This window comes from Rhinolophus sinicus, linkage group LG14 (genome assembly GCF_036562045.2).
Source record: "Rhinolophus sinicus isolate RSC01 linkage group LG14, ASM3656204v1, whole genome shotgun sequence".
NCBI classification, from domain to species: Eukaryota; Metazoa; Chordata; class Mammalia; order Chiroptera; family Rhinolophidae; genus Rhinolophus; species Rhinolophus sinicus.
The window spans coordinates 3,810,762-3,833,456 of record NC_133763.1 but is presented as its reverse complement, the minus strand read 5'-3'; the positions used below and the strand labels follow the sequence as shown (position 1 = coordinate 3,833,456).

The 22,695-nt window shown below is 38.0% G+C and overlaps 1 protein-coding gene across 1 annotated transcript; it reads right to left on the bottom strand.

Annotated features, from left to right (window-relative positions):
- Window positions 1–633: 633 nt before the first annotated feature.
- Window positions 634–22,202, bottom strand: SNX16 (sorting nexin 16). The gene is made up of 8 exons (XM_019726292.2): window positions 22,019–22,202; window positions 19,877–20,350; window positions 15,975–16,061; window positions 13,648–13,796; window positions 8,812–8,881; window positions 4,098–4,234; window positions 3,434–3,553; window positions 634–2,532 (listed from the first exon to the last, which is right to left on the bottom strand). The coding sequence occupies exons 2-8, from the start codon at window positions 20,249–20,251 to the stop codon at window positions 2,436–2,438; spliced, it is 1,035 nt and encodes a 344-aa protein (XP_019581851.1). The 5' UTR covers window positions 20,252–20,350; window positions 22,019–22,202; the 3' UTR covers window positions 634–2,435.
- Between the last annotated feature and the right edge of the window lie 493 nt (window positions 22,203–22,695).

Below are 22,695 nucleotides of genomic sequence, written 5' to 3'. Positions count from 1 at the left end.
GGAAGAGACAAAATGTGGCTCGAATGTGTAGCTCTTTGAAAACCTCCCAGAGGATAAAGTTTAGATTCTTCTATTTCCTAATTGGGAATACAAACTTGTTGTAACATAACCCCAAGACCCTTCTATCCCTGTAAATTACAAAATCCATTTCAAAACCAGACAAATTATTCTTAGACCTAAGGCCACTGTTCCCTTGGACTATTGGACAGCTGAAGCAGACAGCGTAGATGATTTATCTCGGGAACACAGTTTCCTACCTAAGTGTGCTTTAAATGGCTAATGTCAGTATAGTAAACACATAAAACACATTTTAAAAGGCTAAGTTTTACGGCTGGACTACCCACACATAAACTTCATTTTTAAAAGGTTAAAAGATTACCCACAAAAGAGTTTCCTGTTTCAGTTACATTCATTTTTCTTTATTAATATTGGTTACATACGAAGTGCATCGCACCTACTGCCCAAGACTTAGAATGATCAGTAATATAAAGTGTAAACGTAATAACTCATTCCACATCTGTGAAATGCAGCGGTTATAAGTGCTGTGACTACCTTTACAACAACCGTAAGGGACAGGGAGAACGTAGAAACTGGAGGGGAAAACGGTATTCAACATCTGAACAACACAGCGACTGTTGTACTGAAAAAATAATTTATTACATGAATACAATACTGGGAATAAAATGCATTATAAAAGTAAAAAAGTAAATTCTAATATAAATAATAGTGGTTTGCCTAATTTACAAGAGTTTTTCTTCACCCATCCAAAACTTTAAATACAATCTTCCGAAAGGGCAGATTTTGAAAGTGTACGGTTCACTTTAAAACAGACACATAGCACTGTAATACCTGGAATTTAGCACAGATTCTCTTGTTTCATTCCCCTAAAAATGATATTAATTTAAATGATTGTTCTTTTTAAACCTTTGTAAAGCCTAGAATAATATTTTGAAATAAACAGCAGTTTGTTATACTCTTTCTGGTTCCCAGCAGAGTGAACACATTTCTAATACACTCTGTGTCAAATACTCTAAGAGCATGCTTATGCATTTTGATGAAGACTTTTAAAATTTCTGGTCCTTTGGTAAAAAGCAGTCTCCCTTTTAGGTCACAGGCTAACAATAAGCACTGGGTCTGTTCATCTATATCAGCAGAATTTTAAATCACCATGTCTTAATATGCTTATCAAGATACTGACATACTCATTAATCTATTTCCCCAGCAAGGTTCCCTCAGTTTTTGGAAAGTACACGGAGTTCAATATACCAACCGTGATTTCAAACTATTAACACGATTACAATGTTTATTAACAGCAATATGCAAAACTTCCTACTATAAAAATGAAACAAGGCACTTTCGACAACTCTGCGCAATGCTGAAGGAAACCCTTCTACGTAAAGGTGACTTACAGACCCCAGGAGACTTTCATAAAAAGTGAAATAGTGATGGCATAACACAATTCTTTTCCCCAACTTTACTTATTGAAGAAATTCACCAATTAAACTTGGCACAAAAAAGTTTAATTACCATAAAGTGCGTCACTTGGCTAAATATATTAAAAAGAAAATCAGCCAGAATACAGAATAGTAACATATTTACATATACAGACATAAAAATGCAATGCCAGGAGTCAACATCGTTAGGAACTTTGCAGTATATATGGCTTCTTATATTTATTTTTTTGTATAACTCCCTGTTTGCTTAGAATCTATAATCTATTTTCAAAAGAGTATGCCTTGATTAGCAAAAAGAGGTAGTGTTCTGAAAGAGGCAAACTCACTGATTCTACAGGTAGAGATTTAAGATGAAGATTATGTGGAAAAAAAATGAAAATAAACTGGGACATTTCTAGTATTTTGATATTAATGAATTAGCATTTAAAATCAAGGCTATTTTATCGTTGAACTATGTTATTACAGTTCTTTCAAATCATTTTCCTTTGGTACTAGAAAGTTTTCTTCTTTCGAATAGCAGGAACATTCCAAATAAGCAATTTTTATTTAGAGATGGTAGACATGTTAATATTTAAAACTCAATTCATCTTTACCACTGATTCAAACCATTACTAAAAATATATCATGTCAAGAGATACGAAGAAGTACATATCAGCCAGATAGTAACATGCAATTAATTTCCACTTGACTAATATAACTGGTACTTTAAACACACATTAGTGTGGAGCAATATATTGGCAAAACACCAAAATAATTTATGCACAGTAGTAAATACAAAGCTTGAATAAAAGACAATTTAAAGCAGCAGTGAATATATTTCCTATTCCAATAACTTAAAAAACTTTTCTTTATGTAAACTTTATACATGTGCATTCTTGCTGTTTTCTGTAAATGCTTCAGTGTTTTTTTTTTTTTTCTTTTTAAATATTTGTACTCTAAATGAGCTGAAACGTAGAAATGGAGGGAACTGCTTACGATGCATTAGTCTTCGTCAGCTCTGTACGCCACTTCTGCTACTTCTATCTCTGCTACTGAATTTTCAGGTTGATCAAAACTTAAACATGACTTGTTATGAGCTCTGCAAAAATAGAGAAACACGTCAGTGTCAAGAATGGATGAGTGCTATCACCTCTGAAAAATCTTTTACCTCGTGTAAAGACTATTTAAATATTTAATGGGAAAACTATTTAAATATTCAATTAGAAATTTAGTATTTTTAACTTGTCATGCCAGATGGCACTTTTGGAGAGATGTTTGTAACTCTTTCAGCTCTTCCAACTATCATTTATCAACAAAAATCTAGTTGGTAATTACCTTTACCAGCATAAAATTTGTGCTCATAATTATAGCTTAACTATTACCACTGAAGTATTCATGATTAAAACTTGGATTTATATGCAATAAAAAATTCTACGTGCTTTCAAAAATGCCATTTTTCGTCATTCCTAATTGTAGGCAGGGTGGTTGCTATTATAGTATCCCACATTTTGAATGGAAAGAGTGACACTGGGAGATCAAAGTAATTTGTCAAGATTTACAAAATTAATTGAGTCACAGCCCAGTTAATTCAGACATAGTTCCAAAATAAGGAATAAGAAAATGTACAGCCTGGATGCCAGAGATTCGTTTTCAGGACAGACAGCCTAGAATATGATACAGCAGATTCATGATAAAATAAAAAGTGAGTTCATAAAAATACTCTATAGAATATTACCGTTTCCCCGAAAATAAGACCTAGCTGGACAATCAGCTCTGATGTGTCTTTTGCAGCAAAAATTAATATAAGACCCTGTCTTATATTATATTAGACCTGGTCTTATATTATAGTAAAATAAGACCGGGTCTTACATTAATTTTTGCTCCAAAAGGTGCATTAGAGCTGATTGTCTGGCTGGGTCTTATTTTCGGGGAAACACAGTATAACAATTTCCCTCCAATTATTCAGATGAACAGGTTGTAATAAACTAAACATTAAATACCTATATTCTTCATCCAAGACTTCTTGGTCAAGTTCAAGTGCAGAGGACTCCACCTTTAGGATCTGTTCATCTTGTGTCCCTGACAAGTGCAGTGATTCTTCAGGTTCTAAACACAATGCTCTAAAAGTGAATCCCAGCAACAAGTTATTTTCTTGTTAAATATCTTCTTGACTAATATGTGTATATATTTATTACTGTGCCTGCATGTAACCTCATTGGGCTTCCACTATTACGTCTTAACGTAGTCAGTCATATGGCTGATAAATTGTGACTCTGGGAGCCCACAGATACATTAGCACTTACGATTAATTTAAAATGATTGTAGCATCAATTCAGTATATGCTGATGAGAAGTCAAACTAGAACTTTCATATGTGACAATTTGGCATAAATGCCTAGAAACAAAGATACCACTTAGATAGATTAAAAGGAATAATGTTCATCTTGTTGAACAGCTAGAGGCTCATTTTCCCTGTGTTTCCTATACTTCAAATGCTCAGTCTCCTAAATAAATAATCAAAAGACAATTTTCTCAATCTATAAGGAAGTGCACCGATAGTCTGTGACTTTTAGAATTAGAAATTCCCTAAATCATATTCAAATACAAAGGGCATGTGGCCCAGAGTATTAGAGCTGGATTAGCCTAAAGGGCAAGCACCACACACCTGACCCTGCGCTCCAGTGCGTCTATGTGAAGTTGCTTCTCGCTGAGCAGCTTCTTCAGTGACTCCACCTCTTTTTGTTTTTCAAGTAATTCTTTCTGAAAACGGTAGTTTGTCTCCTCTAAAGTCTCACAGAATGCCTTAAAAACAAACAAAGCCACGTGTGGAAAAAGAATACATTTAATGACGCATGCAGTAATTAATAAAAATGTCTTTCTCTAGAGCATTACTGAAGGAAGACTCGAGGAACAGGGACAATCAAGAAAATATGGCTGCAACCCGAACAGTTCATTCTCCACCTTTTTAGGTCCCTGATATCTTGGCTCTCTCAATCTCCACCCACCACCAGTGTGTCTGAAGTGGGAATGAAAAAAAAATGACTAACAACCACTGTTTTATTGCTATTCTCCTTAGTCTATTGGTGCCCACTCCTAAATGATTATACTTTTTTAAAAAACCATGGCTACTGATTCCATTTGAATTGGCTCAATAATAGTACATAGAAATGGTAAATCCGAAAGCATCTACAAATTAATGAGAGATTTCATCTAGGATATAACATGTAAAGTAAATATACAAAAATAAGTAATACAACAGTAATAAGTTAGAATATAATACCAACTATGATATAAAAACATACAGATAGATCCTACTGCTTTCCTTAGAAGTTTAAGGAAGAAAATTTAAACATCTATTGAAGGACTTTAAAAATAGACCTAAGTAAGCAAAGATCTATTGATAAAAAGATTCAATACTGTAAAGACAGTGCTATTCAAAATTAATCAATAGATGTATTATAATTCCAAACAAAATTCCAATAGAATTTTTCATAAAACTCACAAGCTTATTCTAAAATTCCTGTGGAAGAGCAAATACACAGTTTGAAGACCAAGGAAGGAAACCCTTACCCTGCCAGAGACAAAGATTATAAAGCCATAGTAATTAACACAGTATAGACTCAATAAATAGAAAATCTCAATAAAGAAACAGAATGACAAAAAATCAAAACAAAAACAAAAACAAAAAAACAGAAATTCAGGCTTTATAAAGTACAATAATTTAAATGAAAAATTAACAAGAGGGGCTCAACAGCAGACTTGAGGTGACAGAAAAATGATCAGTGAGCTTGAAGACAGAAGAACACCGAAAATGTTCAATCTGAAGAGAGAAAAATGATTGAAGAAAAATGAAAAGCACCTTTAGAGACAGGTAGTGCAATATAAAGTGTACAAACATACAGGTCTGGGAACCCCAGAAGGAGGAGAGTGAGAAACAAAGACCAAAAAAGTACTTGAACAAATAATGGCCAACAACTTCCCAGGTCTGACATAGAGCATATGTTCCAAATCCCAGAAGTTCAATGAGCGAAATTATGATAAATACAAAGAGATACACACCTCAATATATCATAATTAAACTGCTGAAAGTCAAAGAAAACAGCAATCTTGAAAGTAGCAAGGACGAAATGACTCATCACGTACATCGGAACAACACTATAAGCGAATGTGACTGTCACCAGAAACAATGGAGTCCAGAAGAGAGTAGAATGACACAAAATGCTCAAAGAAAAAGTCTGTCAACAAAACTGCTTCACAGATGAATGTTCTCAGAAAAACAAAGACTGAGAATTTGTTGCCAGCAGACCTGCCTTACAAGAAAGGATGTGATACCAGACGATAATTCCAATCCGAAGGAAGGAATAAGAGAGGGCTGGAAATAGTCATTATATGGATAAATATAAAAGAATGTACAAAATGTTCTTCTCATTTCTTCCCCTAAGTTCTTTGAAAGACAAAAGACTGTATACAGAAAGTTACTATACTTTGTTGTTATGTTTACAACATATATGGATGTAAAATATATAACAATAAGAACACAAAGGAGGGGAGAGGAAAAGGAGATAATATTGAAGCCCAACATATAATTTACTGGAATTAAGTATTATTTGAGGTAGACTGTATTAATAATATGCACAGTTTAATACCGAGAGCAACCACTGAAAAAACAGAACTAAGTAAAAATTTCTACAGAATAATCAAAATGGCATACTAAAAATATTTATTTTACATGACAGCAATTAAGAAGGAAGAAGACCAAAACAGATGTGATGGGTAGAAAACAAATTGCAAAATGGCAGCTGTACAGGGCAGATAGCTGACAATACAGAGCGAGACCCAACTATATGCTGTGTACCAGAGACAGAGCTGAGACTGCAAGACACAAACGGACTGAAAGCAAAGGATGGGAAAGACACATCACTTAAACATGCGAGAGCTGTAGTAAACAGCACCGTGGGTATTGACATAGGATAGGGAACGAGGTCAATGGAAGAAAATGGAAGAAAAAGTCCAGAAAGAAACCTTTCCTTTTATGTTCATTTGACTTTTGATAAAGGAGCAACAAAATCCAATAAAGGGTACTGAGACAATCAGATATCTATAGGAACTTAAGAGTTTTACCTCACATCTTACAACAAAAATTAGCTCAGGATGGATCACAGACCTGAATGTAGGAGCTAAAACTATAAGACTTGTAGCAAAGAATGTAGGTGAAAACCTTTGTGACCTTGTAATAGGCAAAGAGGTCTTTTGATACAACCCAGAAGCAAAAGCCATAAAAAAGTGATAAAATGAACTTCATTAAAATTAAAAACATTAGCACTTCAAAAGACCAGTAAGACCAAAAGGCACTCATAGACTGGGAGAAAATATTTATGAATCACATATAAAAAATAAAGAGCTCTTACAACTCAGTAAGATGAACAGCAAAAATGGGCAAAATGCTTAAGTGGACAATTCATCAAAGAAAACGAATGGCTAAAACGCCCATGAAAAAGTGGTCAACACAAAAAAACCACTAGGGAAGTGCCAGTTAAAACTATACTGAAGTATTACCCGTGCACAGCCACGAGAGCAGCTGTCATCCCAAGGACAGAGAGACACTAGGTGTGACATGCCTGCATCAGTGCTGTGGTTGCTGCTGTAGGGCCTCCATAGCACCATCCACCCTCACTCCTCCCTCGGCAGCCTCCGCTTCCCCTCCTCTCTGCACAGAACTGGTGGAGGCCAAGCCTAGGCTGATGGGGGGGTGGGGATTGGAGAGCGCTTGCAGTTGAAAAGGGCAGACTGAGCTCATCTTGAGCCAACTGCAGCCTCGGGGAAGGGACACTCAGGGATGCCAGCTCTACCAATCTTTGAAGAGGAGCTGGGAGGTAAATTTTAAACGTAAAATCTCCCTAATTTTTAAAGCCTAGAAAAAATGGAAGAAAAAAAAATGTTTGTGAGGACAGGGAAGAAAATGGAACTTTCATACACTATTGGCAAGAATGTAAAATGGTATAGCCATGTTAGAAAATATCTGTGAGTTCCTTAAAAAAGTTAAAGATAATTTGCTGTAGAACCAAATATTCCACTCCTGGCGATCAACCCAAGAGATGAAAACGTATGTCCACACAAAGCCTTCTACGAGATTGCTCATGGCAGCGTTGTTTCTAAGAGCACAGAACCGGGAACACCGTGAATGTCTCTGAACCAGGGAGTGCGCACACAAAGTGTGGCAGGCACACACAGTGGAAACCGTTCAGCAGTAAGAAGTACAGACGATCGACAGAGCTGTGAAATGGGAGACCCTCAGAAACATGATGCTCAGTGAAAGAAACTACGTGCAAAGATCGCGATTTTCATATATGCAAAGTCTGTACATGTTACACATACTGTATACTGATTGAATACTGATTTCATACACACACAGATACATGTATATACACTGCATGATTCCGTTCATCTGAAAATTCAGAAAACGCGAATTTGTAGAGCCTGAAAACAGGCCAGTAGTTGTCTGGGGCTGGGAGTGTAGAATGACTGCAAAATGGCTTGCAGGAATTCTTTTTTGAGGTGACGGGAATTTCTAAAACTGGGTTATGGTGATGGTGGCACATTTACTAAAAATTATTAAATTGTACATTTACAATGGAACAGCAAACAGCAAATTTTATAGATGAAAATTTTACATCAATAAAGCTGTTTTTAAAAAGCTATGGCATTCACTCTAATACAAAGAAGTGACTCAGTTTAATTGAAAACATTACAAACCTACCAATTAAATCTGTTCCATTTAAACACCATTAAGCATTTGGGGAAAAAAGTTACAAAAAAATCCTAGCTGATCTATTATTACCAAATCTGTTTTGTGAATCTAGCCAATTGCTTCAAGAAATAGGCCACTTTAACACGTCAATTACTGTAATTTGAGTAGCATCAAGCTTGAGCTGAATTGGTAACAAGATAATAACTTCTACCTCTGAAAGTTAAGTTTTAAATTTGATTTTAATTGTAGGTTCTTGACTTTGATTCTTAGGTGGAAGAAAACGCAACATACAAATAGTACTTTTAAATGTAGTAAAATAAATTTCCAAATAATTCTCTCTCTCTCTCTTTTTTTTTGGAAACAGTGAAAATAAAGAGAACAAAATGCAGGATTTAATGCTGGACATTCACTGACTATATGGCATGTATGAATTTTTATTTTTTCACTGAACTAGGTCCTGTATTTCATTGAAAGAAACTTTTGACTCAAATATTAAAAGTTTTCTGTGCAAAACTTGCAATGGTCTGACACGATAATATTTTGCTGTTTGCTATTCCATTCAAGGAACAATGTAGTTATTGTACTGAATTATTTGTTCCTCTTTTCATGTGATATACAATACAGCACTCACCCTGCTTTCTTCTAGGCTATCAAATGGACCTGGTGGGTCGTCCAGACAAAGAAATTCTCTCACTGCCAGGCTTTTCAAAGGAAAAAAAAAAATTAGCTAGTGTACAAATAAGCTTACAAAAGTTAGCAAAAAGCAAAAGTTACTTTGAAACTACACAGTGTTTTAAGCAAGTTGGTTGCTGATATACCAAAATAAACAAGTTGGTTTATATGGCTTTATACAAGTAACCAAATATAAACATAAAATATATAGAAGATAAAAAGATTTAAACTGTTTTCTAAGATCTTATGAACAGAAACAGAGATGGTGAATTCATGTTACATAAAAAGTACAGGACATAAAACATAATTCAGGATAATGGTAGACCTAAATGGTTAATAGATATTTTATCACTTTCAAAGAAACATTCGTTTGAAATAGCCTAAAAAAGCCATTATTTTGTTATGAAGAAATACCATTTTTAACTTATACTGATTTCTTTTTTAAGAGGTGCATCTAAAGTCACTGAAGAGTATTTACTCAGAAACCAGTTAAGGATTTTTCTTGCAATCATGTTTCTTAAGTATTTTCTTTAGAGAATTCGGGAGAAAACATTCGGAGTATCCCATTTCTGAATTACTGTTAATTTCAAAATAATGAAATAATATGGTGTTGTTATGTTTATACGTTGCAATGATCAGAAATGGGTTAAGAAGGTAGAAAACTGACCTCCCTTGTTACAAAAATACTCCATTCTCTAAAAACAGCTTTGGACAGAGAGACAACTCCATGTGAATGTTAAAACATACACATGGAGACTTAAATTTTTTTAGGTGTAAAAGAATAGAAATGTGATTTCTTAATGCACCACAGAAAGGACGTCGACCCACGCTGCAAAGGAGATGGGGTTTGAGGTTCAGAACGGGCCAGATAGGCTGACGATGACAAGGGATGGCCATGAAGAGCAAAATGGGATTTTTAGTGAAATCTTTCCAAAAGAAAAATATGAATTAATAAAGAGAAGCAGTGTTAAGAAAGAAATCCAGAAGACCCCAAAGGGGAGCAAATTTCTGGACTATATAATCTTGACAATACAGGTAATAAGGGATACATTGATGGAAACCCCAAGCTCGAGTATTCATAATCACGGAATGACAGAGATGGAAGGGTCTGAAAGGAGGTCAGGGAACCACGCACAGCAGGTATGCTTTGATCCCTTTTACATGTGCAGCCCACAGGACACCTAACCATCTCCAAACCAGGGGATATTCCACCTCTTCAAATAAACCATCCTATGTTTGAACAACTGAAAATTAGGAAGTTATTTCCTTCACTCAGCTGGGACTTTTCTCCCTGCAGCTTTTGTTCATGAGTCTTTGTTCTGCTTTCTGGGATTATTCTGGGTAAATCAAAGTGCTCTTTCACACGATAATCCTAAATCTATGTCAAGAATGTTGTATTTTCTCTAACCTTATGCCTCCAAGAAGCAATACTAATACGTCAACATTTTCTTTCCTTCTTTTTCTTTTCATGTCAAAGCCTACATGGTCTCTGCATTCATGGGGCCCACCTTTCCCCCCAGCTTTATTGGGGTATAATGGACAATTAAAACATGTGTACGCTTAAAATGTACAATTAGATTTGATGCATGCATACACTGTGAAACAGGAACTACAATCAAGCGAATTAACACATCCACCACCTCACATTGCTACCATTTCTAACATTTTCAAAGTACCCAGGACTTTCACACATGCTATTTTAATTTTCACCACAATCATGGGAGGTGAGGATAGGCATTATTTCACCATTTCACAAATGATACCAACGCTGAGAGGTAAGACGAGTGGCCCAAGGTGACACAGTGGAAGTGGCAGAGCTAGCTCTTAGATCTCTTCTGGGTGCAATTATGTGTCTTTTTCTACCTTTCGATTCTCTTATATTTTGGTTCATTTGGATTCTCTCCCTTCTGGTGGATACTGGCCACTTCTCTCTGACCACATTCACCTGTGTGTTTCTATCTTTAATCAAAGTCTCCAGAATACTGCAGCTGGTCTAATAACACGAGAAGTACAGGAACACCGCACATTCTTTTCACTTAGATATACTTTCCAACCACCCATTATTTGTATCGGAGAACCAACTATTTGGCAAAAATGACTCACAGGAAATAAGTTAGTCTTAAGATTGAGAAGTTAAAAGTTTGGATGAAACACTGAGATAATGGCTCTTCGGGCAGAAAAGGAAAGTCCTAAGAAGCGTAGGGAAGGGTATCTTTTAGGACTTTATGTCCGACAACCCAACGTGAGGCATTATTTTCTTATAGGTATATGCCCAGATCCCCTCATTCTTTAGTAACGTCTTTATGTTCAGAAATTACTCTGGTGGAATGCTGCCGCTGGGAAACATTTTTATACCTTTGGTTACAGCAGCAACTTAGCCCAAGATCAACAGTGATGTTGAAACATATCCAGCTGGGGATCTTTTTTTGGAGTGGCTTTTCCATTTCATTCTCCTTCCCTAAAAACCCTTATGATCTATGGTTCACTCGAGTTCTACTCAAATGAAATCCAATGGATTCCCGAAGTTTTTTTCAATATAGTTCTGAGGTTTTTTTTCCAATAGTTTTTGTCAATATAGTTGAGGCCCTACTTTCTTTAATCTGTAGCGTAAGAATGCAATTTAAAACTGGCTTTACAACTTTGATTTACAAAACATTTTTTCAGTGGTTCACTTTGTTTCTGTTTCAACAGGACTGAGTTGGAAGAGGAAGGCAGTCAATACTCTCAAGCTCTATTGCCGTCCCACGAGTGGGGAACGCAAGAATCTCTGGGATAGCGTGTTTGAGAAAACAATTTCTTTCTCAGAAATTCTGATACTTTTTTCCTCCAAAAAAGGAAGCCCTTACCCCTGCTTGAGAATCACCGACTAGAGAACTTTAGATTTGATAAACACTTGACTGCCTATGTGTGTCATGGTTCTGGCTCAGTGATTTCCTATATATTATCAATGTATGATTTATAAATGCATCAACTGAATTCAAATCAAATATAAATTCCAAAGAGTCTACATTATTATTAAATGGTCTATGGATTAAATGGAAGTCATTTTTTTTAGAAGTCTTACTTTTTCTTTCTTTTTTTAAAAATTGTTCATTGATAGGTTCAGTATAGCCCGCTCAGTTCTCTTCTGCATTCAGTCTTTAATACTTTGCTTCCATTTGACCAGGATAATGAAGGCAAGAAAAACATCAGGATAGGAGAGAAAAGTATCTGACTAGGAGAACATCCAACAATCTGGAATTAAAGGTAAGGAAAGGCTCTATCTCTTTTTATTCCCTTTACGTATCATCTAGAGTACCATTTCAGTGTGTCTGGGGAAACTCGTAAGATTAGGGTCGGGTTTGACTTAACTGGCCTGAAGATAAGGAGCCCACACACGGCATCCTTTAGCACTGTTTTTATTGTCAGAGTAAATTTGCCCTATAACCTAAACACGTCCTTCGATTCTCTTCAAAATATTTTCTTTAAAAGTTTTACTGTATTTTCAAACTTGTTACAAAACTACTTCATCCCCTGAACCTTCACCTTCTGCCTACTGTTTTTCTTTTAGAGGTATGTTTACATTTCACAATTATTTTTAAAAGATCGGTCATATACTGGGGCAGGGGCGGCAGGACTGGAGAGAAGGGGACAGATGTGAGTGGAATTTAAAACGCAAAGCGAGGGATAAAGGTGGGAAGGGAGCATCAAGGACGACTCTCAGGTGCTGGGCAGATGCTATTGCTGAGTGCTGGGGGGGGGGGGGGGGGGGCGCGAGTCCAGAGAGCAAGGTTTCGGGTCTGTTTCAGGTTTGAGGGCACTGGAGACATCCCAAGGAGCTGTCAGAGAGGCAACAGCAGGGATGAAAGTGGGCTTGAGAGAATGGGTCTGACGGGTCTGCAGCTCCTCTCACTGGGAGAATGAGGGCGGTGGGCAGAGGTACCAGCGCCATCAGGCTTGGGGAGCACACAGAAGCAGTGAGCTGTCCCTGCACAGTATGTGCGTTGCGTTATGCGTAACACAGACGACAGAACGGGTAGAAACACTGAGACGGGGTGGTCTCCATCCTCATGTGAAAAAAGCTGCTAAAGACAGCATAGACATAGGTACCTGTACAATATGTTCCTGCTGCCTTGCTTTCTACTTTTTCAAAATAGTTCTAATGTATCTGATAATGTAAATTCTAAAATTAGATACCCAGTTGGTATTAATAAACAATTTTCCTGTAAATATTAGGTTGGTGCAAAATTACGGTTTAACAGGTTAAAAATAATTGCAAAAGCCGCAATTACCTTTGCACCAATCTAATACATTCAGAAGCAACAAATCTGTAGAGATCTCTTCTCTCCTTTTACCCTCTGGATAAAGGAGGTATGTTCACTTTATCCTCTACATAAATTAACCCAACTTCACAATTTTCGTATTCTTGCATTACTTTGAAAAAACTATAAAGAATATTACTCTCAAAATTATACAATGTCATATTACCCAAAAATCTAATACAAGGGCTACTTTGTTTAAATGACTGCTACAATTTTAAATACTAAAATCAAGCTTACAGTGGTTTGAGTATGATACATTGAGTTTTTAACTTTGGTGACTTTTCAAAAAATGTTAGTGCAAACCAAACGCCAAATAAAGTGCTTACTGAAAAAAAGCAAGAAAATTCCACGCTGTGCTTTGTTAGAGAGGACCAGTAATTATACTCCTATCCTGTTTTTGTTCACCTTGAGTAACTATGGTCCGAGATTTATTCTTTGGTTTAAACGAGTTGTTGAAATACATTTATAACCTCTTATTTCAATTCATTACGTACCAGTGAGCAATGTCCTTGTGAGCTACTAAATTTTGAAGAAACGCTTGTAATCCTAATTGTCTATCTTCTAAAAAGTCAGCATTGTAATTATCTTTAAACCAGCGTTTTGGTGGAAGTGCTAATCGAAAGCCTGGAAACATCTCTCTTAACTGAAAAAGAAGAAAAAAGAATACGTAATGCTCAACTCAATTATACCAATTCGACAAAATCTATCCGACTGACGACGTGAAATTATTCAAGAAATAAGCTTCTGATTCAAGACATAAATTTAAAATAAAAGAAGTAAATTTAGCTAAACTTTTTACGCCATGCTTGTCTTACGTCTCGATTTCTCCCTGCTGTGTATACATAGGAGTTTCAGTTGCTCCATAGCCTTGTCAACACTTGGCATTGTCCGTCTTTTTAATGTTAGCCATTCTAGTGGGTGTGTAGTAGTGTTTCATCGTGGCTTTAAATTGCATTTCTCCACTGACAAATGATATTAAATATCTTCTCATGTGCTTATTTGGATCTGCGTATCTTCTTTGATGAATTATCTATTCAAATCTTCTGACCCCTCCACTTTAAAAAACAATCATGTTGTCTTTTTATTATTAAGTTGCAAGAATTCTTTATATATTCTGGATATCAGACCTTTGTCAGATATATGTATGACAAATATTTTCTCCCAGACTGTGGCCTGACTTTTCATTTTAAGTTTTAACAGAGCATATGTTTCAAATTTTAATGTTATCTACTTCATCCATTTTTGTCTTTTATGGGTTCTGCTTTTTTAGATCCTATCTAAGAAATCTTTGCTCACGCCAAGGTTGCAAAGATACTCTTTTATGTTTTTTTCCTGGACGTTTGCAGTTTTGGCTTTTACATTTTGGTTTATGATCCATTTTGCATGTTTGGCTTCAATTTTACTTCCTTAGGGAAGGTTTTTCTAATCTGCCAAGCTGGGTTAGATTTCCCTTTATACATTCTGTTCAAGTGACTAGAAGTGTGTAACAAGTTACCGCAAAGGTCAGTGATACAAAAAAACCATTTATTGGGCAATGGATTCTGTGGGTTAGTAATTCACACAAGGCAGCGTGAGGTGAGGATGGCTTGTCCTGCTCCACAGGGAGTCGGGACCTCGGCTGGAAGACCTGAAGGTGGGAGCTGGAATCGTCTGCAGTTCCCTCCTGCTTCCTCATACACACAGTGGATGAAGGTGCTGGCTGTTGTCGGAGACCTGAGCTGGGGTCTCAGCCACAAGCCTAACATGGAGAGCCGTGGACTTGCTCACAGCACAGGGGCTGGGCTTCAAAGGCAAGCATGTCAGGAAAGTCAGGAGGAAGCTGTGTACTTTGTATGACGTAGCCCAGTCAGGAAGCAGCCTTTCCTTTGTCCTGTATTGGTTGTCACAAGCTCACCCAAGTTAAAGGGGGAGGGAAAATCGATTCTACCTCTTGATGGTCAATTTTAGAAGAGCACAGGGGACTGAAAATAGTGCTGTGGACATCTTTAGAAAAGACAATTTGCGACAGGTTTTCAAATCATGAATTCATTTTTAAATGACGTTCATCACAATGTAAATAAATTTAGCTACGCTTTTTACACCTTGATTGTTTTATTGCTTGATTTCTCCCAGCGGTGTGTGTATACACAGGAGTTACAGTTGCTAAATAGCCTTGTCAACACTTGACATGGTCCGTCTTTTTCATGTTAGCCGTTCTAGTGGGTGTGTAACAGGGCTTATGTTAGCTTGGGACCCTCCTACTGGACCAGTGACTCTAAACCTTGGCTGCACATTGGAACCACCCCAGGAACTTCAGAAGATATTAAGGACTGGAGCAGGGTCTCCCCGCACTGAGAAGGGCCTCTGGCTGACAACCAGCAAGGAAACTGGAACCTCAGTCTTACAACAACAGGCCAGTGAACTGTGCCATCAGCTTGAAGGAGCCGGAAAGCTGATTCCTGCCCCGAGTCTCCAGATAAGCCCAGTCCAGGCAAAGGCTTCCTTTGACGGTGTTTGATCCGAAGCAGCCAAACCAGCTGAGCCCATCGAAATCACTAAATCATACACAGCTGTGTTTTAATCGTATTTGCATTAATAATTTTAAGGATTTCACATTTTGATACTTCAAATAATTTTTTGTTTCCAAAATAAGAAAGTTATATGGAGAGACGGGACTTCAGGCTAGTAAAGTGAAATAAAAATGAATTTTCTTAGGCCGTAGCAACAACTTCACTCCAATAATTAACAAGGAAGAAAAAACACAAGTATAACAGCAGAACTGTCAGGAACAGATAATAATTCAAAATTGAAAAGTCAGTTGTAGATTTATTAAAGTACTTACTTTATTATTAAGCCTAGAGAAGTCAGTGTATCTTCTGAAAACTACCCAGCTTTCTTCAGGGGTTTTCTTTACTAGTATTTTATAAACCTATGTTGGGAGTGGGGGATAGAAAGAGGGTTAAAAGAAAAAAGAACTATATATATGCAAATATATTTAAAAATTCAAGTCAAATATTTTAAAAACGTTTAGTTGATAATCTAGAGCATAACAATTATTACGTAAAAAATACCAGAAATCATCTAGACCATCAAATGCACAAATCACCAATGCAGGCACCAAAAGCAAGATTTCTTTCTTAAGACACAAGATTATGACAAATTTGAGACAAAATACTTTTTATGGTGCACACTAATAATAAATGAACTCATCAGCTACCAAAATATATTTTATGCCAACATATTTTAAAACTGATAAAAGAATCATCCTTGAAAAAGCTATGAAAAATAACCACTTTTGTCCTACACAATCAGTTTAATTTTTAAACTCAATAACTACAAGGCAAAGTTTTCCGATAAATTTGATGTTTTAATCTTCAAGGCTAAAATACAAGCTAAAAATTACCCACATTAGATAGAAGTTTACATTTCTATCATTATACGCAATCATCTAGGCTAGTGAATAGAAAAACTTGGTTGCAGCAAGTCAATATTTTAAAATGCATAGGATAAGAAAAAACCAGATTCTACTTTTCTTAAGTACAATTTTAGAATTTATTATGAGAAGTACTATTTATAACAGAATCTCAGAGAAAATCTGGTACTTTCTGGTATAGGTTTTTGGGCTAAACTAAATACATGGCACATATAAAGAGCTGAATAATAACCATCTGTTGAATGAGTGAAACTCCCTTAAAAAGAGTAGCTGTTTCCCTTGCTGTCTGCTGTGCCGTCACTTTCCGTTGTAGCTGCAGAGAAGCACTCCAGCCACATGTGGCGACTGAACATGTGCCCTGTGACTAGTCCAAGGGGACATATGTTGTGACTGTAACATATGCACCAGATTTCAAAGACTTAGTATGAAAGAAGATGCAAAAATATTTCATTAAAATGATTTTTCTATTCTTGTCATGCTGAAATGGTCATATTTTAAATATGTGATGTTAAATAAAATGCTATTAATTATAATTTCATCTGTTTCTTTTTACTGTCTTTTAACCTGGCTACTAGGAAATTTCAAATTACGACTATGTCTCACATTGGTGGCTCACATTATGGTCCTACTGGATGCTCTAGAGACAAGTCATTACCTAGGCACCACACACCGTCCTTACCGCTGGATTTTTCTGACAGACATCTCTTTCAGCTTTTAAGGGGGAGAATCAACAAGAATTAACAATGAATCCTATAGCTTTGAAGTACGACACTGAAACACAAATAATTTATCTTTGTAACATATAAAAGTGAGAAAGATTATTTGGATACCCTTCAGTCTCCAGGAAGTCCTGATACCCTGTTTCCCTGAAAATAAGACCTAGCTGGACAATCAGCTCTAATGCGTCTTTTAGAGCAACAATAAGACCTGGTCTTATTTTACTATAAGACCAGGTTTTATATAATATAATATAATATAATATAATATAATATAATATAATATAATATAATACTGGGTCTTATATTAATGTTTGCTTTAAAAGACACATTAGTCCAGCTAGGTCTTATTTTCGGGGAAACACGGTAGTCACAAAGGAGATACAAAGGTAATGGTGCCTGGCACCTAATAGGTACTGAAAATATGTTAAATTAGTGGATAAATGAATACGATTAATCTCAGATCTGTTGCTTACTTCTTCTTCTATAATATTGCGAAAGACTTCATATTTATATACCACTGCCTTAAATTTGCCTATGAACTTGCATTTTCACACGTCACCTCGATGAATGCTCATTCCTTTGTAAGTAGGTCACTGTAAGGAAATGAGCCACCAGTTTATTATAATTTCCAAAATCACTCTAAAAAAAGTCAGGTTCATGGAGATCTCCCAATACATCATTAGTCGTGATAATGTAACTCTAAAGATGGTCTCTTAATAAATTATCTCAATAATTTTTTCTTGGAGGTCCTTCTATACTGTTGTAAATTTACAGTATGAAACGTTGATGTAAACATAAAACTTTAAAGAACCCAAGAGAAAGAACAAACTATTTCAACTGATAAGTGAACTTAGCCAAGTCCCTGGATACAAAAATATAAAAGCCCAATATACATAAACTAGCAAAGAACAAATAGAAAAAGATAAGAACATCAGAGAACATCCATACCTAGAAATAAATCTAATCAAAAGATGTAAGACGTCTGCCCTGAAAACTACAAAACATTATTAAAAGAAGTAAAAGACTTAAGTAAATGGACCAGGTTCACAGAGTCAAAGACGCAGTATTATAAAGATGTCAGTTCTCCCTAGATTAGTCCATAGGTTTGATAAAACCCTATTGCAAAAGACCAAGAACAGCCCAGACCATCCTGAAGAACAACAAAGCTAGAGTACTTAGGCCACGAGATAATCAAGGCCTACTGTGAAGCTTGAATAATTAAGATGGTGTGGAACTGGTGGTAAAGGAGGGAAAAATGGGACACAGAAACAGACTCATACATTTATGGTCATCTGATTTATGACATAGGCAATCGTGCAAATGCAGAGGAGAAAGAGGTCTTTCCAATTAAAAACCTGATCGCTTGATCCCATATGGAGAAAAAAAAATGTGTCTTGACCCTTACCTCACACCATGGACAAAAATTAATTCTATAATTTACAGATCTAAATATGAAAGGTCCAACAATTGCTTTTAGAACATAGGACAACATGTTTTTAGTGGGAATAGGCAGATTTTAAAAAGTTCTGATCAAATCAAAAGTTAGTCAGTTGGACTATATTAAGAACTTTTGTTTATCAAATGTATCATTAAGGGAGTAAAAAGGCAAACCAGAGAGTGAGATGATACTGATAATACATGTTCTGAAAGAAGACTTACACCCAACGTATACAAAACTACAAATCAAACTGGAAAAGGCTTCCCCGAAGAAAAATGAATAAAGGTCTTGAACAGATCCTTCACAAAAGAGAATATCCAAATGGCAAATAAAGGTCTTCAATATAATTAGTCATTAAGACATGCAAATTAAAATCACAATGCGATATCACTCTATCCACTAGAATAGCCAAAGTGAAAAAGACGGATAAATACCATATGTTGGGAAGGTGTGGAGCAACCGGAACTCTCACACAATGCTTAAAGGGGTATAAATTAGTACAACCACTCTGACATTGTTTGTCAGTGTCTTTTAAAGCTGGGCATATGATTCAGCAATTTTACCCCCAGGGCTGATAACACACAGAAATGCGTACATGGGTTTACTGAGTGACAAGTACTAAAAGGTTCATAACAGTAGTATTTGTGAGAGCCCCAAACTGGAAATAATCCAAATGCTCTTCAAGAATAGAATGGATAAATAAATGGTGGTATATTTACATAAAGGCATACTATCAGCAATAAAAATGAGCTACCTACAATTACATGCAAGGTCAAGGATGAATCTTATAAACATAATGCTGAAGAAAAGAGACCCCTCCCAACAGAGTACATACTCTGCAATTCCCTTTATGTGAAGTATGAAAATAGGCAAAACGAATGTAGGTTATCAGGCGAGTGGGTGTGACCGAAGAAGGGCACGCGAGGTGGTTAAGTAATGTCTGTGCTAGTTTCATAGGTGTGTCTGGTTTGTGAAAATTCATTTAAGAAAAACAAAAAGTTTACTACAATGACAGAATTTAGAGGTGTAAAAATCATGTGAATTCTATCTTCAAGAAATTACAAGTACATGCCATCATTAATTAACTTAACAGGTTTAGAACACAGGTGAGTCAATCTTTCACTGTCTCCTGGTGTACAGAAGTCAATACTCACAGTAAATTTAGCGCGTTCTTCCATCACCTCATAACCCAGAATGGTAGGTGTAGAAGGTCTATCTTCCAAATTCACTGCTTCAGGATTTTGTTCTTCACTTTCCCTTGGTGTAGTAGAATACTCAATGGAAGAATCTGTACCTGTAAATTTAGTCCTAACGACGGGACTGCTACAGTCACATGACGTGCTATCCATTTGATCAGGTACACTGGTCTGTTTCAAGTTACCCATATTTGAGTCTTCCAACTGGCCTTTGGAAGAGTTTGAGCTTGTTGAGACACTCCCAAAAGAAGAACTTCTTTGGTTTCTGTTGGTTGGAAAACTGGAAGCAGAGTTCCCTATGGGCATAGGAACTGGGACATAAGGAGTTGCCATCTTTTTTGGCCTTTGCAACAAAGCTGCACACTGCTGAATCCAAACACTTAGAGAGTAACTAATGCGCAATCCATTATTGTCTTCTCAGGAATTCACTATCTAAAAATGAGGAGAACATAGTGAAAGATTAGTCTTTAATCTGGAACATTATTCAAAAGAAAATAAAATGTTCATGTCCATCTCTTTTAATTTCGCGACACTGTTATTTTATTTAGAATGAAAGACACCCTGAATCTCTTCGCTTAACTGCAAAATATCGTCTCTAAGGACTCCCATTTGAAAGGTAAAGAGAGCAGAACTACTCCACACCCTTTATCTTGACACTTATATGTTATCCATTCCCCTCTCCCACTTTATTTCTTTGTAAGAGATTTCTGTAATGTTCATTTTAACCTGATTTCATCTACATAAGAGTTGGAAAGAGGAAGAGTGGTAAAGACCTTCCTGAAGCTTTATTTTCTGCTTATGGTCCTGACAGTACTACATACAGTACAGGGAGGAAAGGAAGGAAGGGACGAGGAAAATTATTCACAATATCTTTTTTGATTTAATTACTGAAACTAAAGAATTATCCAGAGTAGTGACAGTGAACCATGAGCTTAGATGCTATTATATAAGCTAAATACCAACTGTTCTTAAAGTCACAATTCATTAAACCCAGGATCAAAATTGAAAAAAAATTTGGCCATATTAAATTAATCAAATATAACCCAATGCACACTACACTTATATCCAACAAGATTAAATGATTAAAAGTTTAAATGTTCTGCATAGTTTCCAGAAACTCACTAATTCTGCTACGCTGTAAGCTGAGGGTACTTAGCAAATCTTTGTAACTCATACTCAACAACCTCTATTGTCAAAAAGACTAGTTTATTTCAGAATTTAATAACAATACAAAGAAGAAAGGCTCACTGCTAAGTTGTTAAATAAACGAGTAACTACAGCCCAGTGAAATCACACACGACAAGGCTTCCTAAGCAAACACATGTCCACAACTCTAGAAAGGCAGACGCGCTGCTCGCACTTGCAAAGATGCTGAAATGAGATTTTTAACTCGGCATGTGACTCTGGGCAACCTTCCCCATCCTCAGAGATTCAAGAAACTTGAGCTGCTGATTCACCGCTCCTCGGTTCCGCCTGAAGGCCTCCCCAAAAAGGAGTAAATAAAAGTTTGAGATCGCAGCCTTGTCAAGGCCTGGCCACGGCCCTGCCCTTTGCCACGCGCCTACCTGAGGCCGCAGGGCCGGGGGGGGGGGGGGGGGGGGACACACGCACATCCATAGAACCGCCGCTGCCTGCACGGGGGGGCGCCTCCCCAACGTCCAGAAAACGGGGGGCTCCTGAAGCGCCTGTGCGCTTTCGCTCCCGCAGGGAGATGCTCGAGGACCGACACCGCGCGCCCACGCCGGACGCCCTCGGGCAGGTGCGGCGGCCGGAGCCCGAGCCACAGCCTGCGGGCGGGAGGAGAGGTGGCGGGAGCGAAGCGCAGACCCCCGGCGCAGCGCCACCGGGAGAGCACGATCGGTGCCGAGCAGGCCACCGTCTTGGGCTCGGCGCGTGGGCGGCCCCGCTGCCGGGATCCCCGAGCCCCGCGACCGTCCCACCCGGCCAGCGCCCGGAGGCGGAGCGGCGGTGGCCGGCGCTGGCCCGCCGGGCTGTGCGGCGCCCCGGTGCCCTCCGCGGGAGCCCGCCCGCCGCCGCCCGACTCCGGGCGCAGGTGTCCCGGCGCGGCGCCCGGCTCAGCGCCCGCTGCCCCGTCCCTACCTCAGCCCGCTCCGCAATCCCGATCGGCCGCGCTCCCCGGACGGTTAAACCCGACCCTCCGGCACCGCCGCTTTGCGTCTCCACCCACGGCTCCGAGCGGCCTCACGTGACCCTCCGCCCCCGAAGCAGCTGCTCCCGCCTCCGCCGGGCTCTGCCTGCGCTGCGGCGCGCTGATCCCCGCGCCGTGGAGCGAGGGGCGGGGCGTGCGCTCCCGGAAGTGACGTCAGGCCCGGGCCCCGCCCCCGGAGGCGCTGACAGCAGTGGGGCCAGGGCCTCCTGGCAGCTGGTTGAACCTAGTTTTGGGGTAAGAATTCTACTTTCTCCCCTCCAGCTTTATTTCTTATAAGTCACGCTTTGGGCAATGGAGGCTACGCTACCTCGTTTGCCCGACAGGTAAAGCAGAAAACAGTTCCCAGGAGAAACTATGGCCAAGATAGGTCAGGGCTCCTGTTTTGCACCATGGGACTTGTAGTCACCATCTGCTTGGGCTGGTTCTAGTGGGTTATAGGTGGTTTTCCAGAATTAGCAGCGCTTAAGGGATGGCAGTCTATCCTAAGCCTGGGAAGCTAGAACACCGCTCTACAGCCTTTTCATACTACGTTAGTTCAGAAGTCCTCACTTGGCAGAGAACTGACATTCTTTAGTGTTCTTGTTGTTTGTTTTTCGTTTTACAGGTA

What these genes read in the sequence shown, in the direction of transcription:
- SNX16 (XM_019726292.2), bottom strand. Translation starts at nt 20,251, where the DNA reads ATGGCAACTCCTTATGTCCCAGTTCCTATGCCCATAGGGAACTCTGCT. An exon ending in TCTCTAGGCTTAATAATAAA is followed by an intron (nt 13,797 to 15,974) that starts GTAAGTACTTTA and finishes CTTCTTTTTCAG; the next exon opens with TTAAGAGAGATGTTTCCAGG. An exon ending in CACAAGGACATTGCTCACTG is followed by an intron (nt 8,882 to 13,647) that starts GTACGTAATGAA and finishes TCCTTTGAAAAG; the next exon opens with CCTGGCAGTGAGAGAATTTC.